At 42.6% G+C, this 17734-nt stretch overlaps 1 protein-coding gene across 1 annotated transcript in view; it reads right to left on the bottom strand.

The window, feature by feature from the left end:
* EML5 (EMAP like 5) overlaps window positions 1-17734 on the bottom strand; it is a 288831-nt gene that overhangs the window by 177222 nt on the left and 93875 nt on the right. The window contains exons 7-9 of the mRNA XM_084632418.1: window positions 16421-16622; window positions 14760-14897; window positions 14189-14445 (exon numbers count right to left, since the gene is read on the bottom strand). Of these exons, the coding sequence (XP_084488544.1) occupies window positions 14189-14445; window positions 14760-14897; window positions 16421-16622 (597 nt within the window). The remainder of the gene's footprint in view (window positions 1-14188; window positions 14446-14759; window positions 14898-16420; window positions 16623-17734) is intronic.

A 17734-nucleotide genomic window follows, 5' to 3' on the forward strand; every position in this document is an offset into this window, starting at 1 on the left:
TCTGGGGACAAAACAGTGAGTTTCGGAAGATATAAGGAGAGAGAAGAGGCTATCTTGGAATCCATCAGTGGACAGCACAAGGGGCCAGAGTTCTTGAAACCTGAGCAAGATGGATCTTTCAACCAAGGGAGTTGAAATCTGTGGGAATCTAATATAAGTGAAAAACCTACGTAGGCAAAGATCTTTCACCTACAGCCCCTTGTACTTCTATAGAAGGTCCTGACTTAGAGAAAGGATGGAAAGAAAAAGATTGGTAAGAAATCTACCTTGAACCCAAGACTGTAGATTGTTGAGTTAAGTCTTAGCCACTAAAAGGTGTATTTTACTTTTATTTGCTTGCAACCAATTTGTCTTTGTCCTTTGTGCTTGAACTCACTTAAAAACTCTCTATTTTTGATTAAATAAACTTGCTTTACTTTTATTCTAAATTAACCAAGTACTGCGTTCAACTTGAACTGATTATTAACTCTATGGTGCTTTTGTCTCTTTAAAGGAGCAACAGGCCTTATTACTCCTTTGAACATTCCTGGAGAGAGCTGGACATTTCAGGGCAGATGGTTTTGGGAAAATTCAGGACTGGGGATGTGTTGGGGTCACTTGGTTAGCAATAACCAAGGCTGCTGGAGACCAGAGTATGGTTGTCGCATAATGAGCAGGCTGCTGGAGTCAAAATTGCTGAACCATGGCAGAGGAAAACATTGATTTTGGATACAGAGTTTCTTCTACTTTAAATGAAAGTAAATGTGGAAGAAAGTTGGGATTTTTGTTGAGCAACCACAGACTTGCAATTTCTTCTTATTCAGATGACAATTTCTTTCTTGCGTATTTTGACTGAAGGAGGTTGACATAGGAGGTAATTGCCTCACAAAATCTCTTTTGAATTTTTGTTTTGTGTGGTGCAAGATCTTCATTTATCAGTAGATCCAACCATACTTTTCATGCAACTCCAACTGTCGGTGTGCAGTAAATAAGATATATGGCTACACACTGAAGGAAGATAAACAGGAAGATAAACAGAAATCCTGAACAGCAACATATTCAGTGAGCACTGTCCATTTTGTGCACTGAATGAAGCAGGGATCTTGTGGAAAAATATATTATATGATCATGTAATTAAAAGACTGTATCATAATGCATACACAACAAGGGGGCCAAATTAAACCCTGAAGCCTGGGATTTCCAGACCTAACTTTTGAGTGCTTGAATTTGCAACCTTAAAATTTATTTAACATAGATTTTTGTGTGTAATTTCATTATGTCCCCATGGTGTGAAATACCTCACCCACTAACTCTGCTGATTATTTGTGTGTTTTTGATATCGCCAAAACATTTCCAATAATGGGGTTATACTACACTTTAGAACTGAAAACTGTATCTTAAAATATTAATTTTCTTCCTTTAATGTTCACCTATCTTGAAAGGAGAAGTTTACAATTATACTTTTGTCACTGGTCGTTGATTGCTCACCTAAATATTATTGTAATTTTTGTATAGTTTTGCAAAGTAAGACTTGTTTATAGGATCAATTTCCATATTTACCTTAGCTTCAAGGGCCACTCATATTCCTTTTCTATTTCCAGCTAATATATTCCAGATTCTAATATATACCTAATTCAACTAATCATAGAATCATAGAATATCAGGGTTGGAAGGGACCCCAGAAGGTCATCTAGTCCAACCCCCTGCTTAAAGCAGGACCAATTCCCAGTTAAATCATCCCAGCCAGAGCTTTGTCAAGCCTGACCTTAAAAACCTCTAAGGAAGGAGATTCTACCACCTCCCTAGGTAACGCATTCCAGTGTTTCACCACCCTCTTAGTGAAAAAGTTTTTCCTAATATCCAATCTAAACCTCCCCCACTGCAACTTGAGACCATTACTCCTCGTTCTGTCATCTGCTACCATTGAGAACAGTCTAGAGCCATCCTCTTTGGAACCCCCTTTCAGGTAGTTGAAAGCAGCTATCAAATCCCCCCTCATTCTTCTCTTCTGCAGGCTAAACAATCCCAGCTCCCTCAGCCTCTCCTCATAAGTCATGTGTTCCAGACCCCTAATCATTTTTGTTGCCCTTCGCTGGACTCTCTCCAATTTATCCACATCCTTCTTGAAGTGTGGGGCCCAAAACTGGACACAGTACTCCAGATGAGGCCTCACCAATGTCGAATAGAGGGGAACGATCACGTCCCTCGATCTGCTCGCTATGCCCCTATATGCCCCTATATCTTTGTAGCTGAGGGAAGCAAGTTATGAGTCTCAGCCCAACACAAAAAATGTTTCCACTTACACAGGTAAGTACTCATAATAGATGGTTTCCCGCTGTTCAACAAAATGTTTTGTGCAGCTAAATAACAGTTCTTTGCTGTATGGTCTAGCCATTCAATAGCCAAAAGGTCAGGTGAAGACTGTTCAGATTAGAGTGAAGGACTTGACCGTACTGAAGGGACAGTATGCCCTGTGGCTCATGGGACTGCTCCTTAACATGCATGATACTGCAGGTTCCCCTGCCTTAGTGCACAAGTTTAGGCTGCCTGCTTGAAGAAGGGCAGCCCATGCCATAATCTTAGCATCAGTCTCTAAACAGTTAAACAAAAATAAACACTGAATTTGTTTATTTAAAGACTCAGATGACCAAACAAAATCTTAAAAGGCAAGTCCTTAGTTGCAGCGCTTGAAGTCAAGGCCCTGACCTGACCCTGGGTTCTGAGCTAGTACTGAGAAGCTCCTCCTGTGTTCCAATCTCAGCCAGCTTTACCCCTGAGAAGAAGGCAAGCCTCCTTAACTGGCCTGCTGGCTCCCGATTGGTCAGTATCTCCTCTTGGGCCTTCCACGCCTTTGGAGGACTAAGTCTTTTTGGTAGCAGTGCCTGAGCCAGGGCGTGAGGTGGTCAGGGCACTGACACCTCCAGCAGGTAGCAGACAAAGCCTGGACAGACCCTGTCACACATTTTCTCACACAGAATGGGCCTGAGAGCTCTATCTCCCCCTTCTGCAATAACCCCATCATCCTGGGAAAAGAAGTTGGTCCTGTGAATGAGATTGGGGTTGTATATGAAAGGCAAACACCCTAAAATAATGTGAGGATTACTGTTCTTCATTTCCTTCAACCATTTAATGGGTTCATGGTCTATTATTAGGTAAAAGGGAAGCCCCTAAAAGATTATGACACATTACCCCCATAGCCCATTTGATGGCCAGGCACGCTCTCTCACTGGTGGCGTATCTAATTTCTTGTGACTCCAGTTTTCAACTTTTGTACAGTATAAGATTTTCCATAGCCTGCAATTTTGCACCTGTACTGCTCCCAGACCATGTGAGGAACCAACCATTTGCACTAAGAATGGAGTGAGAAGTTGGGACACTAGAGTTCAGGATGTTGGCACAGGATAGTTTTTATCTTTGTAAAGGTCTTGTCACATTCAGTTGTCCATTGGACTGTTCCGGGTGCAGTGGCCTTCTTGAGGCCTGTCAATGGATTGTGAAAGCAAGGATTGTGAAAAGAGGTACGGACCTATAATAATACCTGGCCAGATTCAGGAAAGCCCATGCCTGTTTGTTGGTCTGGGTACTGGTGTCCTTCTTAAGGCCTCTGTCTTATCTTGCAGTGGTTAAAGCTGGCTATTCCCCATTAGATACTCCAGGTACCAAATTTCCTGCATCCCAAACTTACATTTTATTGAATTCAAAGTTAATCTTACCTTTTTTATTACTTTGGCACAGAGGCCATGTGTACCACATGCGGACTGCCAATTTGTACTAAAAATAAACGTTGAGAAGTTTGACACACTGCATTGAGTAAACATCAAATCGGGACACTGTATTACGCCTCCTGAAGTCCATACAAAATTGGGTGGTACCATCTGGCTTGGGAACCAGCATTACCAGGCTACACTAGGAGCTTTTGGACTCCTCAAAGATGCCAAGATCTAACATGGCTCATACTTCCCAGTGTATGATTCCATGGAGTTACTCAGGAATATGATAAGTTCCACGTTCTACTTTTACCTCTGGGTTGGTTGGAATTCAGCATTTGATGACCTAGTTGAATGGAGGAAACCATGTCAACAAATTCCTTGCTTGCCAGTGTCAAGTTAGGGGCAAGAGTTTAAGCTACTAGCACATCCTCAAGGCTGTCTGTTTCTTGTGTCTAAGGGCTCAGATCCTCAGGGAGTTCCCCAAGATCTATAAGTATGTTTTCCTGAGCCCACCAGGGTTTTAACATATTTACTTGGTAGATCTGGTGTTTCTTTTTGTCCAAATATTGAAATTTATAACTCACGTCTCTGACTCAGTGGACAACCTCATATGGGTGCAACAATTTGGTCAGCAGTTTGCTCTCCACGTTGGGGAGGAGCAGAAGCATGCGGTCTCCTAGGCTGAAAAATCCTCTCCTAGACACCTTTACTATACTGTTGGGCCTGGGTTTTTTGGGCCCATAGGAGAGTCTCCTTCACAAGTTGTCCCAGTCATTTAAGACACTCACACATTAGTAGGATATACTGAAACACATTTCTGAGAGCATGACAGCTGCTCTTTAAGGAGACCCAAGATTCGTTGAGGCCATTGGCCATGTAAGAGTTAAAAGGGTGAGAAGCCTGTTGAGGCCTGGGGAACCTCTCATACTGCAAAGAGGAGATAGGGAAGCAGCTGTTTCCAATCCCTGTAGTCCGTCTTCACAAACTTTTTTAGCATTTGCTTAAGAGTCTTGAGTGAAAATAAAGACAAACGCCATGGCTATGGCTTTGGCAGTAATTGAGAAGAAGGGAACAACCTCTGGGTAATAGGCTGCATAATCCACTATGATCTGGATCTATTGTTGCTCCCTTGCACTTTTTTCCAAATGCCCCAATATGTCCATCCCTACCCACTCAAATGGCATACTTACGAGAGGTAAGAGGATTAAGAGAGCCCAGAGGTTTCCTTTAGATGCTACTGTTAGCACTCAAGGTAAGACACACAAAAGCTCACCACTTATTGGTAGATCTGTGGCCAAAATATCTGGCCAGCACCCACTCGAGGGTTATATCTCTTCCCAAGGAACAATGAAGGGAACTACATGTGCCAGCCATAGTACTTCTTTCCGAATGTTTTGAGACACCAGGAGCTGGTGAAGTAAGTCACCCATCGAGGTGTTGTTCTCCTCTGTAGAGAGCAAGTCATTTTGCAAATCAAATTGGGGAAACTGGGAGGCCTGAGCCTCATTAGTGATGGTTCCATTAACCACTGCAACCAGGGTGTACATCTCGCTAATGCTGTCAACTCCTCATTGTTCCTGGACCAAATGAAAGAACCTGTCTAACATTAGGTCAATATCCAGAAAAGGATTATTCCAAAGTAGTCCTGTTGAGCTGCCAGCAGGCTTGGGAAGAGGGCTATCCTGAGGCAGTCCTGTTGAGCTATCAGCTGACTTGTTAGCTGCCAGAGCTGTTTGCAACCAAGACTTCCCGGCTAGTCATCACAGAGGTTGGAGCCCACGATCAGAAATTGGTCTGGTCTCACTGAGCAGCGAGATAGTAGTGTTGTCAGTCCTTCCCAATTATTACCTCCCATGACAAATTGGGAGTTACACTGACCAAAAGCATTCTAGCTTGCTCTCTTAAATTCCAATGTACCCAGGCTGTGGAGTAGGAATAAGTGTCCTCGTGGACACTGTTCATGTGCACCAGGTCATCCTTCTGTAGCTATCCAGGATCCAGTAGGGTCTCCCAGATTAGGGGTTGGGAGCACCTTAAATTTATTAGCCCCAACATTGTTTGGCCCCCTAGGACTACTGGAGCTACAAATGCTCAGCAACAGTTCTAGTCTGTTCTGCCAAAGAGATCCCAGAACTCTGCAAGCCACAGTCCGTGAAATCACACTACATGAGGGAGCACAAGCAGCAGACACATCCCAGCTTCCCACAGCAGAAATAGATGACCATTTGACAACAGATAGCACCTTAGCCTGCTCCTGGGAATGACTCCATGCGATCCCCCTCTGACAGCCCTTGCAGTGGTTGCCGGATGCCTTCTGGGGTCTATCGGGTGGGTACCCCTCATTCTGGGACTACTCCAGGAGCTCCCAGCCCTGCTGCCCCGGATTGATTCCTCAGGAGGTTGGGGTCAGTCTTCACTAGGCCTAGGTCACTCACATTGGACAGGCCAACTTTCTGACATAAAGTCCCCTGAATTGGACGGCAGCTGTCAGTATGCTGGGTTGTGTTGGTGTACCCAGGTTTGAATGGTAGCCAGCAAAACCTGTAGATACTGTTTGAACAACACAGACTCTATGATCTCAGATGGAGAACAAAGCCAGTGGGTGGGCCAATTCTTTAGCTGCTGGGGCACAACCTAGGATCATGCCCCAAGTGAGAAAGTTTCTGTCTGGAACTGGCACCAGTAAATCTCTAGTGATACCCCCAGGGGATGAGAATGGTGACTTTCACGGTATCGTACTACTTTGCAGCTTCATCACCTGAGGCCTAGTAAGCCACCTGAGCTTCCCCAGAAACAAAAGGAGCTAATCACACAACTCAGTTGGTCTCTTCCAACTGATGGGCAGGAGACATCTACTCAAATGTTACAAGGTACATCTCAGGATTATCAGTGGGTCCCAATCTGCAAAGGGCTGTGCCTGGCCCCAACAGCATCACTTCGGAATAGGACTGGCCATTTTTCCGCTTGAGCATAGCCACTGGTGAGCTGGAGCTGGTTCGCACCGGTTTGCGCGAACAGGATGTTAAATTTAGAAGCCGGTATAGAACCGGTTGTTAAAGGGCTGGGCAAACTCCGGCCCGCAGGCCACATCTGGCCCGCAGGACCGTCCTGTCCGGCCAGCCTGAGCTCTCGACTGGGGAGGCTCCCCTTGAGAATCCCTTTTTACTCACCTGGCAGCGCTCCGGGTCTTTGGCGGCACTTTGGCAGCGGGTCCTTCACTCACGCCGGGTCTTTGGCGGCAGGTGCCTCAGGGCCGCCAAAGACCCGGAGCGACTGAAGGAACCGGTTCTTCAGATTTTGGCAGCTCATCACTAAGCATAGCCTCTGGGAACTGCTGCTGCAGTAGCTCAAGGAGCACAGCTTGTTGCAACAGGGTAGTTCACCAGACCTCCTTTTGTACTTCCATGAAAAGTTGCTGGGACTCTGCCTGAACCTGCTGCTACTGAACCAGAGTCATACGCTCTCCTCCATGGACAGAAGGAGTCAATCCCACTTCTAGTACCAAGTTGTGGTAAGCAGGGTTGCTCCATAGCGCCCTCTGTGGGGCCAAACATGGTACTACAGGCGCTCCATGCCTTAGTCCGTAAGTTTTGGAGTCCTGTTACGCAGCCTATACTGTCAGCTCAGTGTCACTGTTTAAACAGTTAAATAAAAATAAACTCAGAATTTGCCTATCTGAGCCTTAAAATAAACAAACAAAACCTCAAAGGCAAGCACTTAATTGCAGCACTTGAAGGTAAGACTATGACCTGGCCCTAGGTTCTGAGCTAATACTGAGAAGCTCCTCCTGTGTCCCAGTCTCACTCAATTCTGCCTTCTTCTCAAGGTCAAGCCTTCTTAATGGGCCTGCTGGCTCCTGATTGTTCAGTGTCTCCTCCTGGCCCTTCCCTCTGGGAGACTACTTTTTTTGGTAGGCTGGCCTGAGCAGAGAGGTGTCAGGGTACTGGCGCCTCCAGCAGAAGGGTCAGGGAAGGCCAGATAGAGCTTGTCACAGACCTCTTTTGGAAGAAGTGCTAGAAGCATCTGAACAGAGAATCTGTTTAAGTTGGATTATCCTGATTAAATCCACGTATCATTTTTGTATCTAAAGTTATGAATATTGGCTTTGTATTTGTATCTCAAATGTGTTTGTTCCTGCGTGATACCTCACAAATAGATTTACATCAAGGCTACACAGCTATGTGTGGATGGCTCATTAAGGACACTTCAGTCTAATAATGGGCTCTCCCTGAGGATGCCTCAGACACCAAGGGGCCAACGGTCCCCCCATGTGAGTCAGCAAACCATGTAAGGACATGCAATATGCTCACGTGACCCTGGACTCCATCTTGGGCCAGTAACTTTCCACAAACAGGTCTGTGGGCTTTGTTTGGGACAGTAAAATCCCATGGACATCGCAGAGGATATAAAAAGACACCCGAGACATCTCCATTTTGTCTTCATTTCGTGCTTCTTTCTCTGGACTGGATTTCTAACAAAGGCGCTCTAAACAAGGACTGATGACTCCCAATCCGTTTTGGTGATCACGGAGAGACTTTTGCAAGCTAGCACTTCATTCCATTACTGCTGTGATCCTGATCTATGAATACTGAAAATCATTTGTATGTATATGATGGGATAGAGGGAACCTATACTGGAAGAATGGGCTCCACCTAAACCAAAGTGGATCCAGACTGCTGGCACTTAACATTAAAAAGGTTGCAGAGCAGTTTTTAAACTAAGAGATGGGGGAAAGTTGGTTGCTGCAGAGACGCACATGGATCGGACAGAGACTTCTATTAGAGGAGAATCTATTGATAGAGATTCTCTAGGTTTTAGTCAGGAGGAGAGGATGGAAGAGGATAAAGTATGGGTCAGATCAGATAAGAAACATTCCTATAAAGAATCTGACACATCAGAAAAGGGCAGTCAAATAAACAGTGACAAGTTTTTTAAAGTGCTTGTACACAAAGGTTAGAACTCTAAATAATAAGATGGGTGAACTAGACTGCCTCGTGTTAAAGGAGGATGTTGATATAATAGGCATCACAGAAACCTGGTGGAGTGAGGACAATCAATGGGACACAATCATTCCAGGGTACAAAATACATTGGAAGGACAGAACAGGTCGTGTGGGGGGCGGAGTGGCACTATATGTGAGAGAGAGAGTGGAGCACAGGATCTGGTCCAAGAGGTAACTATAACAGGACCGCTTGGAAATAGTGACCATAATATAATAACATTTAACATTCCTGTGGTGGGAAGAACACCTCAACATCCCAACACTGTGGCATTTAATTTCAGAAAGGGGAATTATGCAAAAATGAGGAGGTTAGTTAAACAGAAATTAAAAGATACAGTGACTAGAGCAGGGATGGGCAAACTTTTTGGCCTGAGGGCCACATCGGGTTTCCAAAATTTTATTGAGGGCCAGTTAGGGGAGGTTGTGTCTCCCCAAACAGCCAGGCACGGCCCAGCCCCCGCCTCCTATCTGACTCCCCCCCCCGCTTCTTGCCCTCTGATGGCTCCCCCAGGACTCCTGCCCCATCCAACCCACCCTGTTCCCTGACAGCCCCCCCAGGACTCTTACCCCATCCACCACTCCCTGTTCCCTGTCCGCTGACCCCCCCCAGACCCCCCACCCCTAGCTGCCCCCTGCTGCCCCATCCAACCCGCCCTCTCATTCCTGACTTGCCCCCCGGGACCCCTGCCCCATCCAACCCCCCTGTTCCCCGCCTTCTGACTGCCCTGACCCCAATCCACATCCCATTCTCTGACCACCCCCCTCAACTCCCCTGCCCTCTATCCAACCCCCCCGCCCCCTTACCGCGCCGCCCAGACCACAGAGTCAGGCCGCGACTCTGCAACTGTGTTGCCCGGCCACCCAGAGCATTGTGCCGGTGGCTCAGCGTGCTGAGGCTGCGGGGGAGGAGGGACAGCAGGGGAGGGGCTGGGGGCTAGCCTCCCAGGCCAGGAGCTCAGGGGCCGGGCAGGACAGGCCCGCAGGCCGGATGTGGCCTGCAGGCCGTAGTTTGCTCACCTCTGGGCTAGAGTGAAATCCCTGCAAGCTGCATGGACACTTTTCAAAGACACCATAATAGAGGCTCAACTTAAATGTATACCCCAAATTAAAAAACACAGTGGAAGAACTAAAAAAGAGCCACTGTGGCTTAACAACCATGTAAAAGAAGCAGTGAGAGATAAAAAGGCATCTTTTAAAAAGTAGAAGTCAAATCCTAGTGAGGTAATAGAAAGGAGCATAAACACTGCTCAATTAAATGTAAAAAATGTAATAAGAAAAACCAAAAAGGAGTTTGAAGAACAGCTAGCCAAAAACTCAAAAAGTAATAACAAAATGTTTTTTTAAGTACATCAGAAGCAGGAAGCCTGCTAACCAGCCAGTGGGGTCCCTAGACGATCGAGATACAAAAGGAGCACTTAAAGAGGATAAAGTCATCGCAGAGAAACTAAATTAATTCTTTGTTTCAGTCTTCACGGCTGCAGATGTTAGGGAGATTCCCAAAACCTGAGCTTTTGTAGGTGACAAATCTGAGGAATTGTCACAGTTTGAAGTGTCACTAGAGGAGGTTTTGGAATTAATTGAGAAACTTAACAGTAACAAGTCACCAGGACCAGATGGCATTCACCCAAGAGTTCTGAAAGAACTCAAATGTGAAATTGCGGAATTATTAACTATGGTTTGTAACCTGTCCTTTAAATCAGCTTCTGTACCCAAGGACTGGAAGATAGCTAATGTAACACCAATATTTAAGAAAGGCTCTAGAGGTGATCCTGGCAATTACAGACCGGTAAATCTAACGTCAGTACCGGGCAAATTAGTTGAAACAATAGTAAAGAATAAAATTGTCAGACACATAGAAGAACATAAATTGTTATGCAAAAGTCAACATGGTTTCTGTAAAGTGAGATCATGTCTTACTAATCTATTAGAGTTTTTTGAGGGGGTCAACAAGCATGTGGACAAGGGGGATCCAGTGGACATATTGTACTTAGATTTCCAGAAAGCCTTTGACAAGATCCCTCACCAAAGGCTCTTACGTAAATTAAGTTGTCATGGGATAATCGGGATGATCCTTTCATGGATTGAGAACTGGTTAAAAGACAGGGAACAAAGGGTAGGAATAAATGGTAAATTTTCATAATGGAGACGGGCAACTAGTGGTGTTCCCCAAGGGTCAGTTCCTAGGATCCATCCTATTCAACTTATTCATAAACGATCTGGAGAAAGGGGTAAACAGTGAAGTGGCAAAGTCTGCAGATGATACTAAACTGCTCAAGATAGTTAAGACCAAAGCAGACTATGAAGAACTTCAAAAAGATCTCACAAAACTACGTGATTGCGTAACAAATGGCAAATGAAATTTAATGTGGATAAATGTAAAGTAATGCACATTGGAAAAATAACCCCAACTATACATACAATATGATGGGGGCTAATTTAGCTACAACTAATCAGGATAAAGATCTTGGAGTTATTGTGGATAGTTCCTTGAAGATGTCCACGCAGTGTGCAGCAGCAGTCAAAAAAGCAAACGGGATGTTAGGAATAATTAAAAAAGGGATAGAGAATAAGATGGAGAATATCTTATTCCCCTTATATAAATCCATGGTACGCCCACATCTTGAATACTGCGTAGAGATGTGGTCCTCATCTCAAAAAAGATATACTGGCATTAGAAAAGGTTCAGAAGAGGGCAACTACAATGATTCAGGGTTTGGAACGGGTCCCATATGAGGAGAGATTAAAGAGGCTAGGACTTTTTAGCTTGGAAAAGAGGAGACTAAGGGGGGATATGATAAAGGTATATAAAATCATGAGTGGTGTGGAGAAAATGAATAAGGAAAAGTTATTTACTTGTTCCCATAATATAAGAACTAGGGGCCACCAAATGAAATTAATGGGCAGCAGCTTTAAAACAAATAAAAGGAAGTTCTTCACTCAGAGCACAGTCAACCTGTGGAACTCCTTGCATGAGGAGGTTCTGAAGGCTAGGACTATAACAGGATTGAAAAGAGAACTGGATAAATTCATGGAAGTTAAGTCCATTAATGGCTATTAGCCAGGATGGGTAAGGAATGGTATACCTAGCCTCTGTTTGTCAGAGGGTGGAGATGGATGGCAGGAGAGAGATCACTTTATCATTACCTGTTAGGTTCACTCCCTCTGGGGCACCTGGCATTGGCCATTGTCGGTAGACAGGATACTGGGCTGGATGGACCTTTGGTCTGACCCAGTATGGCCATTCTTATGTTCTTATCCTTTAATCATTCAATAACCCTCTTTTCCTTCTTTTTTATATTATTAAACCTTTAATTTTTAGCTACTAAAGGATTGGCATCAGTGTGATTATTGGGTAATATCTGAGTTATATATTGACCAGGCTAAGAGGCTGATCCCTTGGGATTGGAAGGACCCTACATCTGATTAAATTGTTTTCAGTAACCACTCATCATAAAGCCCAGTGTGTCTAGGTGGTGAGCCAAGGACTGGAAAGCCTAAGGAGATCGCATTTTTGACTTCTTGTTAACTAGTGTGGTGATACAGAAATTCATTCTTCTTACTGGCTCGGTATAATCCAATGATAGACTAACTACCAATTTTGGGTGAGTCTGCCTTATTTCTCAAGAGTATATCCTGAATTTGGCATTCTTAGCTGTGACCCACTGAGGCACGGTAAGACCCCCGAAAGGGAGAAAACATGGATAGTGACATAGCCAGAGGGCCAAACCAGGAAGAGGGCATTGAGGTTCCTGAGACTACAAGGGGGGCTGCAAGTGAATGCAGAGACAAAGTGATGGTGTGCAAACTAAGGAGGGGGAGGGTTGTTGGCCTCGAGCAATGCTCAGAGTGACTAGGAGAAGGCACCAGCCCAGTGGTGAGTGATGTGCCCTGACACACCTCCGTAGTCAAGGTCAGGGATGGAAAAGGAGTGGGAAAGGGCACACCCCTGAAAATGTTGATTAGTCTTTCCAACAGTTCAGTCAGGAAAGCACTCTTGCAGGTATGTGAATTGGAATCCAGAGAATACTTGACTGGATGATACACAGACTTCAGCCATCCCTGTAAGCATCTGAGGTGAAGACTCTCTACTTGATCTCTGGAATAGTCACAGACAACTCAATTGTCCAGGTAAGGGAATACCTGAATGCCAATGTTTCTGAGGTGAGCTGCTCCTATTGCCATGCATTTGGTAAACACCCCTAGAGCAGATGACAGACCAAAAAGGAGGACAGTATATTGGCAATGAAGGCCTACAAACTTCAGGTACTTTCTATGGTTTGGATGGGTTGTCAAATGAAAGCAGGCATTTTGGAGATTGAGAGCAGCATACCAGTCACTGGAATTGAGAGATGGAATGACGGATGCCAGGGGAGCACGGAGCTGAAGCTCTTGGTCTAACCTCAGCACTGAGCAGATCATGAGGAATGTTCTTAGAGACACTTCAGTGGCCTTTTTAAGACATGAAGTGCTCTTTTTGGATTTTGTGACAAATTTAGGTCTCAATTCTTTGTGAAAGGAACCCAGAGACAAGGAGTACTTCCTCTTTTCACAGTGGAAGGATTAAGCTTTTTCAGATTTTTGAGAGAAGTGGAGAGGCACTTCCAGCAGGACAGGTATGGGATTTTATGATCTCAGACACTTCGCAAGAGAGGCAATGAGTAAACTCCAGAGGTCCTGGCATAACCTCTCAGTCTGAAAGGAAGAGATCTCTGTTTGCAGGGTGCAGAAAAAAAAACCCACAAAATGATTAAACAATAAAGAATTGTTAAAATGGGTACTACTGTCTCACTATTTGCACTTGTGAATGATCTGTTTACAAAAGAGAAACATCTCAATATGAGAGGGAAAACCATGACAGAGCACAAGGAGTTTCTCACTGCCTCTAGCTGCTTGTTAGAAGAACAGAAGGAGAGGATGGAGCGGGTCACCCTGTATACACTTGCCTGGGGCCACGAGGAAGTGCAGAAAGTATTTTCCACACTGACAGGTATTGCTACAGAGAACTGTCTGGCTCAGGTGCACTGGACATAAACACACCTAAGTGGAAGAGATGTGCAACCACTCAAAGAAGAATTAATCTTTTTTTAAAAGGTGGGAGGAGGAGACATATTCTTCAGAACGATCCACTGATTTTAAAAAAATGGTTTCAAATATTTTTTTTAAATAACACTGTAATAAAGCAAACATGCTGCTAATAAGAGAAAGATAAGAATATTTAATTAAAATTAAGCAATTATGGCTCAGAAATGCTTAGTTACCCAAGCCAGAGTACTGTAACAGTCTAGAATATGAAGACAAATCTGAATGGGCAGACTATTTATGGACAAGTCTCTAATTTTCTCATACATGTTATCCACTGAATAATTACTTGGTCCATAACATTTTTGTTCAGTTTCCATGCCCTTGACAACTTAATGTTTCAAACCAAGATTTATTAACTATATACTGTGGATTGAATTTATAAAATAAAGTAAATTATAAAAATACAAAATCTTACTTGGCATCTTGTAAAAAAGTCTTTTCCCACTGCCATCATTGGTCTGTAAATATTTACTGTCTGAAGACCAGTCCATATGAGTGATGAAACTTACAGATCCAACACATTCCCCAACCTTTTTGTACCGCTGAACAACACCATAAATATCAACAGAGCTGTCATTGGAGCCAACAGCAAGGAAAGTCCCATCTGGTGAATATTTTAATTCATGAATGGCTTCTTTCCTATCTTTAATATGAACAACCTCTGTCATATCCCTGTAAGGGAGAAAGAAAATATGTCACAAGCACAAAAGAGAATATCATCTTGTTGTCAAGCTCACTGTTTCAAGAATGTGCCTGACAAAATTTTCTTCTGAATTCAGAAATTTACTATTCCTTGTACAAATGTACTTTTCTTAATATGCTTTCAGAGTAACGACTAGACATAAATAGCCTGTGAACCTGTGTTTAAAATTAAAGTTTAAATGCTTTCTTAGCATGTTTTCTACATAAAACAAAACAGAAATATGCACAGATTACTTAAGAAAAAGTTTATAATTTATTTATAATTTTCTAATCTTTGTACCTACCTGACTCGAAGTACAGTGAAAGAGCCATCCTTCATGCCAAGTGCAAGATGGATTCCATCAGTACTAACAGCTGCACAGCGAATTGGTTCTTCCATATTGCACCGTGCAATCAATGCATGGTCTATTAGGCTCCAAATTCTAAAATAAAATATTAAATAAAATCATGTAAGGAATGGCTGTTTTCTGATAAAAAAAGTGAAGATTTCAACTTCATAGAATATATTCTGAATGCAGCACTACACCTATATTCCAAAGTCATTTGCTATCAACAACTTCCAAAACTAACAAAGTTACAAGCTTTGCATACAGCAATGAGTGTTTGTACATTTAAGAGAACGATTGAGTACCAAATTCGTGAATCTGCAGAGACAGACTCATTTTGTTTGAAAGAACAGTACTTATTTGTAAAACCTGAATTTTCTATTGCTTAAAGTGTATACTACTCATTTAGTTAAAGATTACTGAATGAACAACTGAAAATTTTACAACACAAATGCCTCCCTTTCTATTAATTATTTATCATTCACAATGTAGCACAACTTTCTGCATGTGACCAGATACCAATATAATTTCTAACTTATACTAATCATGCCTTTTCAAGCATGGAATTTTACAATAGCATGTCAATTAATTTTTTATTATATTAGTGTAACTCCTAGCAGATTAGCAAAAAATGACACTACACTTAATCTGAAAAATGTTTAAAAAAACTATGTAAAGGAGAATAATTTACTAGGATTTATTGGACTGTAGCCTTATTTAACAAATATAGATACATTAAGTTACATTAAGTAAACAAAAATGTCACAAGTCTGAAATGCAATTCTATCACATTTAAAAAAAACATGATGTAAATAAGAATTATAAGGTACTGTACCATATCAGCACAAAAGAAGGTATCTCAGTAATGCCTGATATAGTTTGGACAAAAGGTTCACAAAAGACATCAGTCAAAATTATTTAACTTGGGAGTTGTGGATGCTTCGCAGCACCTCTGAAAGTTAAATCACTTCTTAGATACTCAGATATAAATTTAGGTGCATAACTTTAGTTACCCAAGTTTGAAAATTTTGGCACTCATCTTATTTACTAAAAAGAGAAGGAGGACTTGTGGCACCTTAGAGACTAACCAATTTATTTGAGCATGAGCTTTCGTGAGCTACAGCTCACTTCATCGGACTTCATCCGATAAAGTGAGCTGTAGCTCACGAAAGCTCATGCTCAAATAAATTGGTTAGTCTCTAAGGTGCCACAAGTCCTCCTTCTCTTTTTGCGAATACAGACTAACACGGGTGTTACTCTGAAACCTACCTTATTTACTATCATTGAAATTATGAAAGTAATCCCTTCCACCATTTGAGTTCAAATTAAGGCCTTGATTTCCATTTTGAAAACTACCCATTTCTGCCACTGTTTTCAGACCTCCATCAGCAAAGTACTCAGTATTTAGAGTTAAAGAATAAATTATGTTGGTTCAATATCACAATATGACATGCCATAAATCATTTTGCATTTTTACATTTCAATTGTTTTTCTAAAGATGAAGTCTCATCTATAAAGCTATACATAATCTGGGTGGGGAGCTTTAGTTTGGTGTATTATTGTTGGTCATTTTGTTGTTGGGGGGGCGGGGGAGGGAGGGTGTTGTTGTTGTTGCTAACCTGACTGATCGGTCATCACTTCCAGTCATGGCCAATGGTTTTGTAGGATGGACTGCCAGAGCCCACAGCTCTCCTTCACAGTGCCCCTGCATGATCAGGAAAGGCTTATTGCGTTCATGCACAACAATCTCAAAAATTTCACTGTCTTGTGTCCCAACTAGGATATGGTCTCCTCGCCAGCAAACACTTCTCACAGACAGACCTATGGGAAAAATATATATATAGGCACTTTGTTATGAACCACTTAAAATTTCACACAGATAGCATAGTTGTCAAACCCTTAAAAGAAAGAAAACAACCAGAAATTAACCTGCATAATAAATACCATCTTATTCTTTCAGTCATGGACAGACTTTTTACCACAGCTGACCACACATCCATCACTACCTGAGGGATGCCAGCTTCCGCCTCTTGCATTGCCATACATCTAATAGAAAGAGTGAGTCTTGCATATTGGAGAGCAAAGTAAAGAAAGGTGTAGTCAAATCTTAACATAACAAAAGCATCATCCAGCACATTGACATTTGCACATAAAAGTGTATGTTTTAATCCATCTAATTCCTAAACATATATAGTAATATTCTGAATACGAGTCACATACTCCAACTACTAACCAAAGAGCACACTCATATTTCTGACGGAGCTGGCAGAGACTACATGAACGACATCAACAGAGATATCAATGGGATGTGTTATTCTTAGCTTTCATAAGAATTACAGGTAAGCAGAAAGTTAAAGTTGAAGGACAAGTGTCCTTTCATCTCACAAGCTTGTCTACTCAACGTTGCCTTCCACAATCATCAACAAAACAACCAGTGTATCATCTGATTATCAGAAGAAGCTAATCAAGTTGAAAAAGAGTGAAAAATAGATCCTACTGGCAACAATATACAGAGCAGGGTGAGCTTGGGGACTGGTCTGCATAGTTTGTACCTAAACATGTATCCTAATTTTCAGTGGAGTTGAGCACCCACAAGTTACACTGAGTTGAGGGCAGTTAAAGGTGACCAGCTATTCTGAAAACCAGATCACTTTTATTTAGTTTCCTGAATATGGATTTAGGTACCTAACTCTAGGCATGCCAAAATTCTTAAATTTTGGGTTTAGTCAATAGTGTATACTATACAAGCAACTTTACCAGTTTCAGGTAGGCATTCCTGCCTTTTCTCACTCCTGCTTTTTTGCAGTCCTTTTGGCAGTGAGCATCAGAGAGGGAGTTTGCCCAAGGATTTTTGTAGGCTCCAAGACGGCATCATTAAGTGGTAAAATCACTCAAGTAGGACACACAGTATTCAAAATATCCACTAACTTGTG

The sequence above is a fragment of the Lepidochelys olivacea genome (genome assembly GCF_965140295.1).
Source record: "Lepidochelys olivacea isolate rLepOli2 genome assembly, chromosome: 6".
NCBI classification, from domain to species: Eukaryota; Metazoa; Chordata; order Testudines; family Cheloniidae; genus Lepidochelys; species Lepidochelys olivacea.